The sequence below is a fragment of the Eleginops maclovinus genome, chromosome 20, assembly GCF_036324505.1.
Source record: "Eleginops maclovinus isolate JMC-PN-2008 ecotype Puerto Natales chromosome 20, JC_Emac_rtc_rv5, whole genome shotgun sequence".
Taxonomy (NCBI): domain Eukaryota; kingdom Metazoa; phylum Chordata; class Actinopteri; order Perciformes; family Eleginopidae; genus Eleginops; species Eleginops maclovinus.
Window position 1 is genome coordinate 11,707,226 of NC_086368.1, and position 16,295 is coordinate 11,723,520.

Consider the following 16,295-nt stretch of genomic DNA (forward strand, 5'->3'; position numbering starts at 1 on the left):
GACGGAAAATTAGGAATGTATCTATTTAAAGCCATCTCACGTCTGCCTTTAAATAGAAACGGGCACAATAAGAATTATTGGCATCCGCTTTGCCAACCAACTATGATTGAGCTTTATTTAATATTTGAATGTTTCTCAAAATCCACCTGAAGCTGACATCTGTTGAGTATGCGTCGAAGTTTATCGCCTTGGAATGAAGTTGAGGAGGTTCAGTTAAGTAGGAGACAAACCAAATACTCAACAAATCAATCAATCAGTCAATGGAAATATAAATCAATCAACTATAAAACATTCTTATGTGTCTATTAACAAATCAAATTATTTCATATTAAGAATCATTCATTATTATTCTAGTTATAGTTTTTAATTTAATTGTTTATGTTTATTAATTCATTTTGTATCATCATCATCATCATCATCATCATCATCATCATCATCATCATCATTATTATTAGTGTTAGTATTACTTTTATTAATATTATTATTAATAAGCAGCCACGAAGGTAGACGCCTCCTCCTCACGCCCCATGGTCTTGATGCTACGTCATCATTCAGGCTGAGCAGGGAGGCTAGCTAAAGCTGAAGGATCCTATTGGTCCTTTCCGTCAATGTAAACATGTAGCATCGTCACTGGAGTAACTGTATTGCTATTAAGCGGCGTTTCCTTATTGTTAACCACTTTATCTTAAGTCGGAATAATAATGGCAGTGTGGCTGAAAATAGCAGTCTCGGAACCAGGGGAGAATAGTGCTAGCTTGATAACTAGCTAGCACCGAATAGCTTGCTAACGATCTGGCTGTGTTTGTACGAGGCTGGCCTTGCTAATTAGACAGCTAACTTCCCATTTGTAGCCATGAACTGTTAAATTCAGGTTAGAGAGGCACAGATAGAAGGATGGCAAGTCATGTAATCTAATAAGGACTCACCAAGAAGTGGAAAAAATGAATAAATCCAGAAGTGACGGTGCCTCGTTACCTGCGAATGGAAGACAGGGCAATGGTAAGTCGCTAAGTTAACGTTAGCTTTAACGTTAACTAACCTCTAGATACTTATTAATGTGAAACAAGTGATCACTTGTGTCCCATGCTAGAGTTGGCTAAATGTCCTTAACCTTATATTAGCTGCATGTACAAGTACTGTTAACTGTTCCGAGATTACAGTGACGTTACTCACAAGCTAACTTTCGGTTTTCCGTGTGTCAGACTGGGATACCAGACGGAAAAGGAAAATTGCAGACATCACACAGGCCCTCAGTGTGAGTCCAGTGGATGTTGCTGCTTTAAGAAGGATGGCTATCAGTGAAGGAGGACTGCTGACCGATGAGATCCGCTGTCAAGTATGGCCTCGGCTTCTCAACGTCCCTCCTCACGTCTTGGAACAAGAGCCAGGTATCAAGTTAGCTACATATACACAAACAGAGCAATATCGGCTACATATTTATGTAGTCTTTCTCACTATGCGTGAAAATGACAGCCTTAGGTGCAACGTCTCCCTCATACTGTATAAGGTTATGCTGATGGTGACATGTCTAATGTTTGAAACGTGTATCACGATTGACACCTTGTCTTTTACTACAAACTAAATCTACCTATAAGTGCAAATAAATAAGCTGAACCTGAGTATGTCTTGTCCAGAAAAGGTAGACCGGGAGGACAACAAGGACTACAACCAGGTGCTGTTGGATGTCCAGCGATCTCTGCGGAGGTTCCCACCTGGTGAGTAGAACCTATACCTTCTCATAAAGGTGGTTCATAAAGCCCTGTTATTAGTGTATTCCTACATAAACTGAAATCTATCATCACACACTACCAGGCTGTTCACCAGTGCTGATCAACACATCTAGACATACGAGTGCATGTGTTAAATGTACTGTTAATACATTCACGATTTGAACCAGACAGAAAACAACATACATGCTCAGAGGGGCTTGTTTTCATCTGGAAAGTGTTGATAATTATTATGTTATTACACTGACTTTAATACCAATCATCACACCATCCACTTGCCTTTGCAAATGACTACATTCAACATTTAAGTATACTATCCTACAGCTCAATTCAATGTCAAAGCTTTGCCAGTGTTTGTTGTTAGTTTTCTTGTACTGGTACTCATCTTGGAGCACAGACAAAATTCCAAAAGAGGGCACATCCATTTAAAAAAAACCTCAGCACTACCGAAGTTTCTGCAAGTCCATCTCACTAGTAGTTAATCTGTGTTTTTTAAATAAAGATCTATCAATGAAACACTTGGCTTCCACCTAAAATGCTATTTTCGGTCGAAAGGAAAGCCCTGCCAAACTGTGAAACTTGCCAGTGTTCAGATTGGAGACAAAGAGTTCCGTCATTGTTACTTTTGGAGGGATAAACCTCAGCATTAATATAGTCTACTATTATTTCCAATAGTGTCCTTTAAATATATCAGTGCACTATGATACCCAATAACCAATTAGGTTTTATTTTTAAATGATGGAAGTTTAGGATGATCTGTTTGTTTATTCTTGATGTTTCTGGTGGGTTGGACTGGTAGGTAAAATTATAATTAAAGTTGCCATTCATGCTCATTAGATTGGGTTATCTCCTATTTTAAAGAGGGATATAATGAAATAAGTGCATGTTCTACATTGGTTAATTACATACCCAGGGCATGTTAGCATTAATAACTGTAATCTGTTTTGGGTTGCCTTGTACAGGTATGCCAGACGAGCAGAGGGAGGGTCTCCAGGAAGAACTAATTGACATCATACTCGTAGTTCTGAAGCGCAATCCCCAGCTGCACTACTACCAAGGATACCATGACATCGTTGTCACCTTCCTCTTGGTCCTTGGAGAGCGCCTTGCAACTGCTCTTGTGGAAAAGCTCTCCACCCATCACCTCAGGTGCATACCGAATACGTCATCTTCAGCATCCTTTTACTCTACTACCTATTTTCTCAGTTTTGCTTTCTCTGTGCTGCTGCCCCGTGTAAGAGTCAAAGGAATGATTCCCTTTCTTCCTCCTTTTACAACAATGTTCTGATTGTGTTCTCTGAAAAAGGCGCTTTGTTGTATGCTTTTTCCCCCCAGGGATTTCATGGATCCTACCATGGACAACACAAAACACATTCTTAATTATTTGATGCCCATCATTGAGAGGGTCAACCCTGAGGTGCATGACTTCATGCAACAGTAAGTCTCTGCTGTTTTAGTCATAACAGACCAAAGCAAATGATTCTCTCATTAGAGGTTACTTCGAGGAAATGAAACTTTGCAAAATAAGAAATGAATCCCCACTTCATTTGCCATAAGGTTATAATTATGGCAGAATGGTAAGAACATTTGAACGTTTCATACCCAACACAGCTTCCCCTGTGGGTGTGTAATTGGATACATTTATATCTGCTCCACATATTTCCCACCATTGTCTGCTGTCCTGAATGTATACATTTAGCTTCAAAAGCTTGTTCATTTTGTTTGTCAAGGCAGCTTGTTCTATATTCATCCTGCCATGTCAATAGGGTAGCAGGAGGGTCGTAGTATTTAGGCTGGTACTTAATATGAATTGTGGATGCAACATTGTGACACTCCTTTCAAAGATGTCTTCTTCCAAGTGTTATAAAATAATAACTAAGATTAATGTTTAATCTCAAATAATATGAGAGTTATGTAAGAGAAGGAAAAGGATGACGGTGCACTTAACACATGCTGATCCTATTATGACAGCTCCAGTTAAGTCTGTAAAGACTTAGAAACACAGGTTTAGTGGGAGACACTTGGAGGGCTAACATGACTAGCTTTCTGTGTCCGTTAGGTTCCAGATAGCACCATTTATAAAAAACTATTATAACACACACACACATCACAGTTTTATTCCCAGATTGCGAGTTGATCTCTGGCATGTGTTGATTGATACTCAGGGCTGAGGTGGGGACAGTCTTCGCTCTCAGTTGGCTCATCACCTGGTTCGGCCACGTGCTCTCAGACTTCCGCCATGTTGTCCGGTTGTATGACTTCTTCCTGGCCTGCCACCCATTGATGCCCATATACTTTGCTGCTGTGGTGAGTTGTATCAGCCCTTTACAGAGTTAAAAGCTCTGTCATTGACAGTACAGTACATGCTTATACAACTATGGGTAAGAACATTTGTATGAGCTACATATATTGTGTATGAGTCCAAGACCAAAAATTCGACTTTGGGGAGGTTTTTCTTTTCATCTGCAACTTCGCATTCCTCACAAGGAGTGTCCTCAGTGACCTTCAGTCATTAAACACTTTGTATGAGAGGGCTCTGTGTGTTCAGGGAAAAAAGATAAGGCCTTGAGCATGATCTAGCTATTGGATCCCAATAATGGGAACTGGCCTCGGCCGGCAAAATATGGACACATTGTCGACCTCTCCCTATGATGTGATTTCAAGACTTAAGGGTAACATATCAATTGGAAAGAATGAATTAATTATTGTTATTACATCTCTTAGTTGAATACTCGATTCTGATTGGTCAATTCAGAACATGTGACACGTTGTGAATCCAGTAGTATAGACCGAAGTCAAGGACATATTCACTGTTGTTAAGAAGGATCAGGAAAGAGAAAGGAAAAGATGTTAAAATACGGAGCACCGGACATCAGATAAATCACCAGAAGAAGACAGACCGGAAGTAAACACTAACAGGAAAACGGTATGGGCTCTGCAGTGTTTAAGGACTTGTTAGTGGATCAGAAACTGTAAACAGTTACAGAAGTGCTCGATCAGTGCTGCTGTAAAGTTGTTGTTGTAGTTCCAGCCGTTGGTGTGCCGTGGAACAGAGTTTTTTTCTTAGCGGAAGAAATACAATCATTTTTGAGTCAATAAAATAATTGAGTCGAATCGTTAGTTTGTTTAGTATCTGGCCATGTAATAAGCGGGATAATGCTTACGTAATTCATATCAGCTATATCATGACCATCTCTGTTACATATGTGTACAATAGATGTATTTATTCAGGTAAGGACAGCTAAGGCTCATCGTGTTCATTCTTATGTTTATCAGTGAAAATGTACAGGTTTTCTTCATCGTGGATAATTGCCTGTTCTCTGTGATATTGGTTGCAGATCGTACTGTACAGGGAAGAGGAGGTTTTGGAGTGTGAATGCGATATGGCCATGGTTCATCACCTGCTGTCTCAGATTCCCCAGGATCTGCCATATGAGACACTCATCAGCCGAGCTGGAGACCTCTTTGTCCAGTTCCCTCCCTCTGAAATGGCCAGAGAGGCCGCCTCGCATGACAGGTACCACACTCCTTAGGGATTCCAGCTTGCTTTTTCAGAGGCTATCATTTCTCTGCTACTACATTTGCACTCTGAAACATGAATGTTACTATTTATAATAACACTCACTTTCTTCTACTTCCTAACTTGGTTGCTCACTGTTCTTTCATTAACACTTTTATTTGATCTCTTTCTTGCTCCCTCTTTGTGTCGTCTCTTTCCCTCATAAGCATGGCAGCCTCTACCTTTAAGGACTTTGACCTTGCGTCAACTCAGCAGCGGCCGGACTCTGTTCTCCGTCGCCGGCGCAAACAGAAACAGGCTGCCCTGGAGAGATCAGCTGCGAACGCGGTAGTGACGGTGGCACAACCTTCAGCTGCACGCCGCTTTGTTCGACTGGCTGTCATGGGTCTGACGGTGGCTTTAGGGGCAGCAGCCCTCGCCGTTGTCAACAGTGCCCTGGAGTGGGCCCCCAAACTGGACTTGTTTCCTTGAGCTGCTCCTCTTTCGCCTACTACACTATAACATATCTGTCCTTGACTGAATCCAGCTGGTGGGTCTGTATCCAAGAAACTTTAATGAATGAAAGCAGGAACGATACAGTCAATAACACTGCCTGGAGTGTATTATGCTACTGTTATCTGCTGGTATGTGTCTTCACATCCTATGCAGGACTTTTAAGGCTCCATCTGAAGGTCATTTTTATGACTCCTGAAGAGCATGCACCAGTATTACTGCTGGTGTTCTCAAATGAAGCATTCGTTCTGTTGAAATGAAGAAACTCTTTTTCTAAGAACTATCACTGATAGTGTCATTATTGTATTTATATTTGGTAATAGGATAATCTGCTATTGCGCTCACAGAGATATACGCTGAAATATTGTTGGACTCGCTACACTTGAAACTGCTGCCAATTAACTGTGTGTGTGTGTGATTGTGTGTGAGTGTGTGTGTGTGTGTGTGTGTGTGTGTGTGTGTGTGTGTGTGTGTGTGTGTGTGTGTGTGTGTGTGTGTGTGTGTGTGTGTGTGTGTGTGTGTGTGTGTGTGTGTGTGTGTGTGTGTGTGTGTGTGTGTGTGTGTGTGGTCACGACCCACTTGTTATCTATCTGATACCTGGACTGAGACCAAATAGAGGATTGATAGAATCCTTATAATTTACTGTTTCTTAATTTATAGCAGTTGTATAAATATACGGTCATGACAAACAGGCACTTTTTAAGGTCACCTTTTTATTATGTTTCAGGTATTCTTGTCCCCTTTGAAGTTGTTCAAATAATTACTTTTACTCGGGCAAAAAAAACGATCTTTCTTTTCTGGAACATGTCAGCAATACCCATTTTAGTTCTGGCTCATTGTCGGGGCTTGTAAGACATTTTTTAGAGTATTTTATCAAAGTACATTTATTACAGCTTGCTTTAGATGCACATTTGAACCTTAACATTCAGATGTTTAGCCCCCAAAATTAATTTCAGCTTCACAGTCCATTTAGGTAAAAAAAAATCAACCATATTGAAATTGTTGAAGTAGAGCTTTCCTATTATTTACCCACTTCATTTGTTGGTTGTATAACGTTATATGCTTGCTTCACTTTTTTGGAGTAGAGCAGTAGATATCTCCTTATAGTTCAGCAATACACTCTCTCAAATATTGGGAACAGAAATGTTTAGATCTGGGATGAACAGCAAGCGTTGTCTTTACAAAATCACTTTGAGGTGCTTTCTTACTACAACGTTAAGGGTGCTCATGTCAGGGGGAAAAAGCAAAGCACCTCAGCCTTCAAATGAATGCTGTTAATTATTATTATTATTATTATTGTTTTTTTTAAAAACTTGAATCTAGCTTTAACCAATGCCATTTAGTAAGTTGGATTGCTTGAGTATAGCATTCACATTTCAGAGGCAGTCCAGCTCATTCCAATGCTCGAAGCATTTCATCTGATCACATATTTAAAGTTATAGGTTGGTTTGTTTAGGTTTCAGTTGTGTGGCACTCAGCTGAATAGCTAAGAATATCAGAAAACACATACCGAATATTTAGTCAGAGCACTTAATTTAAAATAGTGAATTGGGGCTTGTTATTGACTTGGTTCTAGGTCACCTACATTATATGGCACAACAACCAGTCATCTAAAAGCGTCTCAGCTCATTAAAGTAACATGTTGATGGAAGTTTCATCGGCTTTATTAGGCACTGAATTCCCAAGTGTCCCATTCCTGTATTGTGGTCTACTGCATTTGTAGTACACTGTTTCATCGAGCAGGGGATCTAAAATCAAGGTGACCTGGAACATGTCCCAGAACGCCCTGAGGTGCCTGAGAGCGTAGTTATTCAGCAGTATTGTAATGCACCTTGTATCTGCACTCGGTGTTTTTTTATTTACTGTCGTTGCACTCACTGATCTATCTGCCTTTTATGTTTATTTTGTTATAATAAAACTCATACTAATGTATAGTTGTATAAGAAAATGCTAATAAACTATATTGAACATGTTCAATGTACTTGCTTGGACTCAGTAGTACACACATGATAACATGGTGACTGCAAGGTACACTGGTATTAACATTTGCACTATAGAGATTACAGCAAAAACTATTATCGAGCCTTTAAATACGTCATGCAAACCCTGAATTGCATTTGTAAAAAGAAATTACTTTTACATTTTCCTCAAAACCTGTTTTTAATAATGATACATTGGTCATTTTGGGACATTTTATACTCAGCTTGTCTGCATATTTCATTGTTACACTAATGCAAACATGCTATGCATTCAACAAACTCCATGGATACAATACATTAACACAATATATTGTATATGAAATAGCCCATTGTACTTCTTGAGGGATGAACACTTAGTTAAAGTCCTGAAGGCAACACAGCATCATTTGGTGTCCTTGAGCGCATCAGAGCAGCAGGTTTTGCATTATCAACACTTTCATTCAACGTAAACAAGATCCTTCACCACAGTCTAATTATGCAGCTGAAATAAATCTATTCATTTTACAGTACTGAAAACAAATCAAATCTTGTTGTCACAGCGAAAACAGCAAACAAACATTGCTCACAATAAAGCCGTTTTTTTGTTCATTTACATAGGGAGAGATCACTTTGGTATCCAGAGTTGATGATGATTAATGAATGATTCATGAGTTAATGCTATTTTTAGTTGTGACCATAGTTCACACAGGAAAAAACAATGTCTTGTTATAAATTAATCTTATTATTCATGGAGTTATTAGCTTTTGATGACTTTTGTTTATACTGAATTTAGAATAATCCAATCTGAGTTCTTAATTAAACTTGAGTAAGTGCAATGTAAATGCTGGCTCATGAATATGAATTACAAAGAAACTGGTAGCCATATGTCGAAATGTTAATAAAGGATTAATTTATCACAACAACATAATATTAATATAGCAGGAGATCCCTTTAAAGCTTATTGTGGAGATGTAGGAGATATAGCTGGCAGTTTGTATAGCTTGTGTGTAGTATTTATATTGAATCACTTTGACTGCTCCAACAAAGAAAGGTGTGCCTCAGTAACAAGACAAATTCCACAGTGTCTTGTTACTTGTTTACCATTAAATACGACGCTATACGTATCTTAAGAGTGTTTTTGTGTTTTCTTTTGGTTTGCCTCCTTCAGTGGCAGTTTTGGCAGTTGGGATGGCAAGGCTGATGATTGACTCGGCATCTACAGCCCCCAGATACGTCACCATTTCCCTGTAAAATACAACCAAATAGAATTCATGTGTACAGCTTAAACACTTTCCTGAAAACTGAAAATGTGTGAGTTCATTTTCTATTACTTTTGGTCCCCAGCGAGCTTGTTTGGTGACCCAGCAGATTTCCGTCTTACACATCAAACAGCAGATCCAGTCACAGCCATCTTTTTTCTGGACGATGATGTCACACCGTGGACATTTCATGGCCTCCCCATTCTGTAGAAGGCTCTACATTGAAACACAGTGGTGTTGTGTAATTAATAAACCAACCCAGGGAGAAATGCGCAAAAATAACTCGTAAGACTCGCAGCATTGAAGCACTGCTATTAAAGTAAAGGTTGTAAAAGTTTTGAAGTAAAGATGAGTGCCAGAAGGAGTTTAGACTTTATAAAATGAGTGCCGACAGTAAGACTTTCCTTTATTCATAATTGATTGTAAAATATGCACATTAGTCAAGAATAAATCAAGTAAGATATTAACGTTGTACTGTATGTTGACCAGTGTTTTATTTGACTTTACAACTTACAAAATGTTCACCTACCTCTAGCATCTGCTTGGTTTTCATAGCCGCCTGGTCGTTCTCTGCCCGGATACGTAGATCATCCTGGTAGTCCTTGCAATTCATGCCGTTATGGATGGCCTGCAAACATACACTCACAAGCCTTAACGTTTGGTGCTTATACCATAAATAGTGATAAATAAACACGTGATTAAAGACTATTATATATGTCAGGAAATTACCCTGCAGAGAATGCAGTTGGTTTCATTGCAGAGCTCACAGAGAAACTCATTGACTTCGTCCTCGTAGATGCACCACCCCCGACAGTTGGGAGTCTGACAGTGGAAGCTGTGCTCGGAGCGGCTTTCTGCGATGCTCAGACGCAACTCCAGAAACCGCTGGTGCTCCTCTTCTGTGAGCAGCTGTATCCAGCATCATATAATGTTACAGAGAGAGAAAGACAGAGGGTGAGTTTGTACATAATGTAAAGTTATTTTTAGAGAACTTGTTATCTGCCGCCTGTTAGAGGTTCTGGAGACAAAATCGTTAGAAGAAGATATGTTTTTCTTTCCTCTTTTAATCAGTCTGACTAATCAGTGCAGACAGACATACACATTGAAATATCATATTTAAATCAGGTTACATCGTGATAGTTAAGTTATTGCAATTTAAATGAAAATCTATTCACATCTTTAACAACTAACTGTTTGAATAATTATGATTGTTATTTATTTATTGCTATTATTTCCCTTTCACTTTTGGATGAGACTGATGTTTTAGATTTTGGACTGAGTCTAACACTCACCGCTTGTATCTCTCTGTCCAGCAACTTGCTTTCACAATTCTCAGGACAGGACACCTCAGCATCTCGACTGGTCACTATAGTCGTTTTTAGACACTCCCTAAACAAAGACACCCACACACACATAAGAAAAATACTAATAAATAAAAGCTTTAAATACTTATTTGTGTACATTAATTGCCATGTGGCCATTGTACTTTTAAAATACAATATTTTACTTTTACAAAAAAATAACAAAGCTACAAAATCATTAAGTGTGTCAGACCTGCAGAAGACGTGAAGACACTCTCTGAGCACAATGCCCTCTTGTGGCTGCAGATGAGAGAAGCAGATGGGACAGTCTTCCTCTGTGGCATTGGGGAAAAGGCTTTGGTCATCTGTTGCCAACAAGTTCAGGTAGTTCCTCTCACGTTCCTCCTGCTGAGCCTTCATCACCAGGCAGGAGAAAGAGTCATTCGCAATACCAAGACTTACCACACATTGGAATGACTCATTACAATACCCCGTTTTGCCGGAAAATGGGAAGTGAGACCACTCAAGACTTTTGAGGACAAATGAGTGCAAACTAGTTTTCATGAGCATCTTCACAGCATACCAAAAGAATATTTAGCTATGTAGTGTAATTAACTGGTTCTACATTTCTCATATATATCATAATGAATGTAAGTTTCAACTTTATATTATCCTTTCCATACATAGAGAGCTGATGAGCTCTTAAAACATAAGGACAACTAAAATCAACACACATCAAGTTTCAGATTTTGACTTTCCAACATCATTGAATTTTTTGATGAATCACAAAATTACCTCACAAAGATCCATGCACACATTTGAAATTAAAATGTGTTAAATTGCAAAACCATAATGACAATGGCAGTGAATAGTATCAGATTTTGAATATTGACAACAGTTTGCCAGAAAACAAAATGTAAATGTTTAAGAGAATGTCTAATGTGGACCAAAGACACTTTCTTTGATCATAAATGTAAAACCTTTTATGTGTCCTTTTTTGTACAATACACTTGTCCTGTCCTGACGTTTACTTTTGTGATGTCTTAATGTTGAGTTTTGTCATAGGGCTGTTTAATCAATGATATGTTCCAGCATTGAGGCCAATGCTGGTAACAATGTCTCATGTGCTGAATTTCAATATAATATGTTGTGGCTTTTGAATGTAAATAGGATGGACAACTATAACATAAATGATATACATTTCAAGTTTTAGAAAACACAAAGACAATTCCAGCTTAGATGCCAGCTGCACTGTGTTACAGGTACGCTATTCAATATCTGACATCAGGGTTGTGTGAAATTTAGATGTATATTGGACATCAGGATTAAAAGTTTTCCGGAATACATGTTTTACGACCTTTAATTAGCACTGTTACCTGTTCGTACTGCAACATGGCCAAGTGTTCCTGTTGAATACGAAGATTCTCCTGCTGGTCTGGCGTGTAGAGGTCAGGCACCTGGTAATCCTCCGGCCGGTCCCCTCCACATGCTTCGCAGCCAGGACGCGTGGGTTTGTTCAACAACGTACACATAGCGCAGGTCCAGCCCAACTACACACAAACACATAGATACAGTCAGTTTGTAAATGTATGTTGGAAAAAGCTCGACCACACTAAAGACATGCTGTCCAGTACAGAAGTTGTATTCTGACCTGAGGTTTAGGAAACACTTTGGGTTTAGCAGGAATAGGAGGAGGAACGAGTCTATTGTCTGGAGCTGTCTTTTCAACAGCAGCTCCACCCGTCCCTCTAGGGAAAAGCTGCACCACGATGCCTGAAAATAGATGATCATTCCATAAAACTTCAATTTACCCGGTAAATGGACCTTATAATAAACCTGTAATCAATCCGAAGTTGACCCTCGGTATATTTTCTGAAATGTGCATTGTTCGATTGGACAGTTTCTTTGTTTAGTTACTTTTCAACCAGGTCAATTCTGATCCAACTATTAATAAAATATAGCCAAAGTCAGAGGTTCCTCACACTTTTAGGTCCAGGAACGCTTTACAGGAGAAAACATTAAAACTATTTATATCATTTTTTGACTAAAATAATTATGATCTGTTCTTTAATGATAAAGTGAAACAGATTTCCATTTGAATTTTATGAATAAAGCAAAAATATTATGCAGAACCCCTGGCAGAGTACCATAGACCCCCCTTTTTAAATCAATGGACCTCTGTTATTCACACTAAAAACTGTAAAGTATTTAATTGTACATGTGTATGGGTTTGTGTTTATGTTTTTGTGTGTGTGTGTGTGTGTGTGTGTGTGTGTGTGTGTGTGTGTGTGTGTGTGTGTGTGTGTGTGTGTGTGTGTGTGTGTGTGTGTGTGTGTGTGTATATGTGTGTCTGTGTGTCTGTGTGTGTGTGTGTGTGTGTCTGTGTGTGTCTGTGTGTGTGTCACTGACCTTCTATGCGTTCTTGTTCCTGATACAGCTTGTGCTGCTGCAGTGTGAGATGAGCGGACTGGGCAGAGAGGATAAACAGGAAAGCCTGGTCTCCGTCACTTCGGACACCGTGGTTGAACAACGTCTCGTGGTCTTGAGCCAACCGCTTCCCGATCACCCACCGCTGCAGCGTAGGGACGAACCCAAAGTCATGGCTAAACTGTGAACAAAAACATAGACAGACCATACAATTTAGATTTCAAATTTTCCTACAGACAGCAACACAAACAAATCTGTAGCATTAATTGCATTTCACACTTTGAAGAATTGCAATAAAACATATAAAGCTTCAAATGCAGTAATAGTGGCAAATTCACCAACTACCACATACTTAATTATACTGTTTGATATCAATACAAAGGAAACAGTTCAGATTGAATAGATGATGGGCTCTTTATACTACTTATTTACAAGTCTTACAGGTTTGAAATATAGATGATAAATTGATAAAGGGAAAAAAGCTGTTGGTGTTTGCTGTCATATACCTTGTCTTTAAGTTGTGCAATTGTCATGTCAGGTGAAACCAGAACAGTCACTTGGATGTAGTTATCTGACTGAGCGTCCTCCACTCCAACCTTCAACCTATTGAAACAATAGAACAAGTGTTGTCCATCTATTTTTATACATAAATATGCAACCTCAACTTGTTTTCAGATTTCGAACTACAGTAGTAACCACACCCAGAAACAGATGCAGCACTTGCATGCACATACTTTTCTTGTTGACACACTTGATTTTTATTTTTGTAATCCCTATAAATTACAATCCCAATTCAAAACAGCCGTCACTCTAAACTAAAAACTACCCTTGTAAAGAGGGAAATTCCTCCCATATGCAACAAGGTCCATGGATTGTGTTGTTTTGTAGTGTCCCACCTTATGGAGCCCTCCGGGTAAGCCTGACTGTTGACGCTGACAGACACCGGAACAGAGAATTGTGACAATCTTTCGCACAGTTTTACTGCTTCCTGTCCGTTGCCTTGGGTGAGGGCTTCACCTAGAGAGAAGGCCAGTTCCTCAGCTGCACATGAAATAAAGAAAGAGTTCTTAACCACATGTGGCAAAACATAGACCACTTTCATTTGTATTATTTTATACCCGTCTTATTCTTTTTTGGCTTGTTCTCATTACATTTCGCTTTGACCTTAAATGACTGGTTTTAATTGTATTTAAATGCAGATTTATAACTTATTTCTTTAGCCCTATCTTTTATGTCTGTTCTTTTTTTTAAAGCACTTTACATTTGTTAAGATGTGCCATATAAATACATTTGCCTTGCTTTGTATATGGCTCTTACCACTTCCTGTGTCTCTTTTTACACTTATAGGCCTGCATACATTGAGTATTACTAACATTTGACTTAACTGTGAGACTTTGAGACGTGTATGGCTAATCAAAACAATGACCCATTTTAACTATCCTTTAAAACACTCCTAATATAATTCACACCATAACATACACACATTATTTTAATTGGGACATGGGGTAGTTAAATGTCATTAGCAGTAGCATGTGATATGACAAATGGTTATATAAATAATAACAAAATCGAAACCAAGTCGAGCCGCTCACCCTCTTTCAAATCTGCTCTCGGTGTAACTTCAGAGGCCATGGTCACACCAAAGACTGTATAGGCCTATGTAAAGGATCACACCTGAAACGACAGGTGACACAACATGTATCGCGCAAACATGGCAGTTAAGACACAACAGAGCTGTATACAACACGAGTTTACATCCAACCTTTCTCGGGACGTGTCGCTGCAGTCCTGTTCGCATCCAACACACACTTCCTATAGTCGACTTAAATGTAGAAAAAGCAGTTTATGTGTAAAATGGGAAGCTAAACCACAGCAGTGAAGGTTAAACTACTTGTTTTTCTTCTTCTGTCGCTCCGCCTATAGCTCTCATTTCCCAGCAGGTAGAATTGAAAGTGAAACTCATTCAAGTTCAGGAAGAGAACATTTAAAAGGGTCGTCCAAATCGCTGTGCTCCACCCCTCGACTTACTGGAAAGCTTAATGTATGCATTTAACTTCTCTCCCAAAAAAGATGTATAATATACATATGGCAAACATGTAATGAACATTTCCTTTAACTATCTGAATGTTGTCTGTATTTAACGCCCCCCCCCCCCCCCCCCCACACACACACACACACACACAGTAACACACACACACTTATGGCTAGACTACTTGGCTATCCTGGTCGTTTGCCCCGAGCTCAAGTTCAAAGTCACGCCTACAATATCACCATCATATAAATAAACCTGTATGCAGTGCAATGTTCTGTAATATAATCACAATATATTTTTTTAAATGTCAAAACAATGACTCTAAATATCCAGCAGATGACAGTGTCTGAAAGAAGTTTTTCTACTGGAATTTTACTGCTCGATTTGAAGGCATCAATATTTCTCAACATTAAACTCTCGAATACTTTGAACTCTGAACTATAAGACGCAAGACATTAGAGGACACATTGCATTTTAATTAGAGTCAATAACACTTACATTATTGAATCATCTCACATTAATATTCGGATAGTAGGTTCTGACTCTGAAATATGTGTAGCATTTAATAAAAGGATTACTCATATTTGTATGCATTGACGTAAGTAACCCTATTGATACAGAGAGCATTTAGAGGCTAAGAGAGGGGTACTTGGTGAGGTTAACGCTCGGATCCAGATGCACGCGCAGAAAAAGCAGCCAATCACAGAGCGTGGAGCAGGAAGGGCTGGCAGCTCTGCTCGGCAGCACAACACAAAGTTGCCGAGCATCTCTGAGTGTCCGCATGCACTGCATTCACTTGATTTCTGTCTCACCAGCAGCCTCCGTCTCCCGCAGACTACTAGCGTTACTTTACTTCAACCTTTACCCCGTAAACAATTACAGCGGTCCCCCAGGTGTGTCTCGACGCATTTCAAAGATGTTGGCCTGTACGGAGATGATCACTATGTGCCTGCAGTCCGCCAAACAGAAGCACCTCCGGGCTCAGCAGCAACAGCAGCCGCTGCACAGCACCGGACAAGGACTTACTATCTTTCATGATGTGAGTGCATCGTCTCTATTACTCTATACATCGTAAAAGTCGCGTTTGTTCATCTAATTATTACAGCTATTAGCAATCAATTATATTTATTATTCATCCTAGAATAATTGTTTTATGTTAAACTGTTAAAGTCAATTTAAATACAAACTGCATACAATCATAATTAGAGTGTAATGTTGACGTCTAATTTTGACTTTTTTATTAGAAAAGAAGTCTTTTGAAGTGAAAACATAAAACATGTGTATGTACTTCTTTTATATACCAACATCACACGTCAAATTATAACAATGTGTGTGTGTGTGTGTGTGTGTGTGTGTGTGTGTGTGTGTGTGTGTGTGTGTGTGTGTGTGTGTGTGTGTCAGAGGAAAGCAGCTGCTGCCTCTGCATGATAATTTAAGCTCTCACAGTCGGATAGGTTTAGGGACAGCCGGGGGTTCTCTATTTTTTGTAACACACACACACACACACACACACACACACACACACACACACACACACACACACACACACACACACACACACACACACACACACACACAC

The 16,295-nt window shown here is 39.2% G+C and overlaps 3 protein-coding genes across 3 annotated transcripts in view; 2 read left to right on the forward strand and 1 right to left on the reverse strand.

The window, feature by feature from the left end:
* The first annotated feature begins 533 nt into the window (after positions 1–533).
* Positions 534–7,711, forward strand: tbc1d20 (TBC1 domain family, member 20). The gene is made up of 8 exons (XM_063910347.1): positions 534–999; positions 1,203–1,388; positions 1,635–1,715; positions 2,690–2,876; positions 3,063–3,164; positions 3,893–4,034; positions 5,066–5,244; positions 5,454–7,711. Exons 1-8 carry the CDS (start codon positions 942–944, stop codon positions 5,716–5,718), a joined length of 1,200 nt encoding a protein of 399 aa, XP_063766417.1. The 5' UTR covers positions 534–941; the 3' UTR covers positions 5,719–7,711.
* A 169-nt stretch (positions 7,712–7,880) lies between these two features.
* rbck1 (RanBP-type and C3HC4-type zinc finger containing 1) lies at positions 7,881–14,725 on the reverse strand. The gene is made up of 13 exons (XM_063910345.1): positions 14,447–14,725; positions 14,277–14,358; positions 13,581–13,725; positions 13,191–13,287; positions 12,667–12,865; positions 11,909–12,030; positions 11,634–11,807; positions 10,511–10,671; positions 10,249–10,345; positions 9,686–9,865; positions 9,486–9,584; positions 9,029–9,172; positions 7,881–8,942 (listed from the first exon to the last, which is right to left on the reverse strand). The coding sequence occupies exons 2-13, from the start codon at positions 14,314–14,316 to the stop codon at positions 8,862–8,864; spliced, it is 1,539 nt and encodes a 512-aa protein (XP_063766415.1). The 5' UTR covers positions 14,317–14,358; positions 14,447–14,725; the 3' UTR covers positions 7,881–8,861.
* A 738-nt stretch (positions 14,726–15,463) lies between these two features.
* necab3 (N-terminal EF-hand calcium binding protein 3) overlaps positions 15,464–16,295 on the forward strand; it is a 38,824-nt gene continuing 37,992 nt past the window's right edge. Inside the window, exon 1 of the mRNA XM_063910005.1 lies at positions 15,464–15,755. Within this exon, the coding sequence (XP_063766075.1) occupies positions 15,498–15,755 (258 nt within the window). The 5' untranslated portion in view covers positions 15,464–15,497. The remainder of the gene's footprint in view (positions 15,756–16,295) is intronic.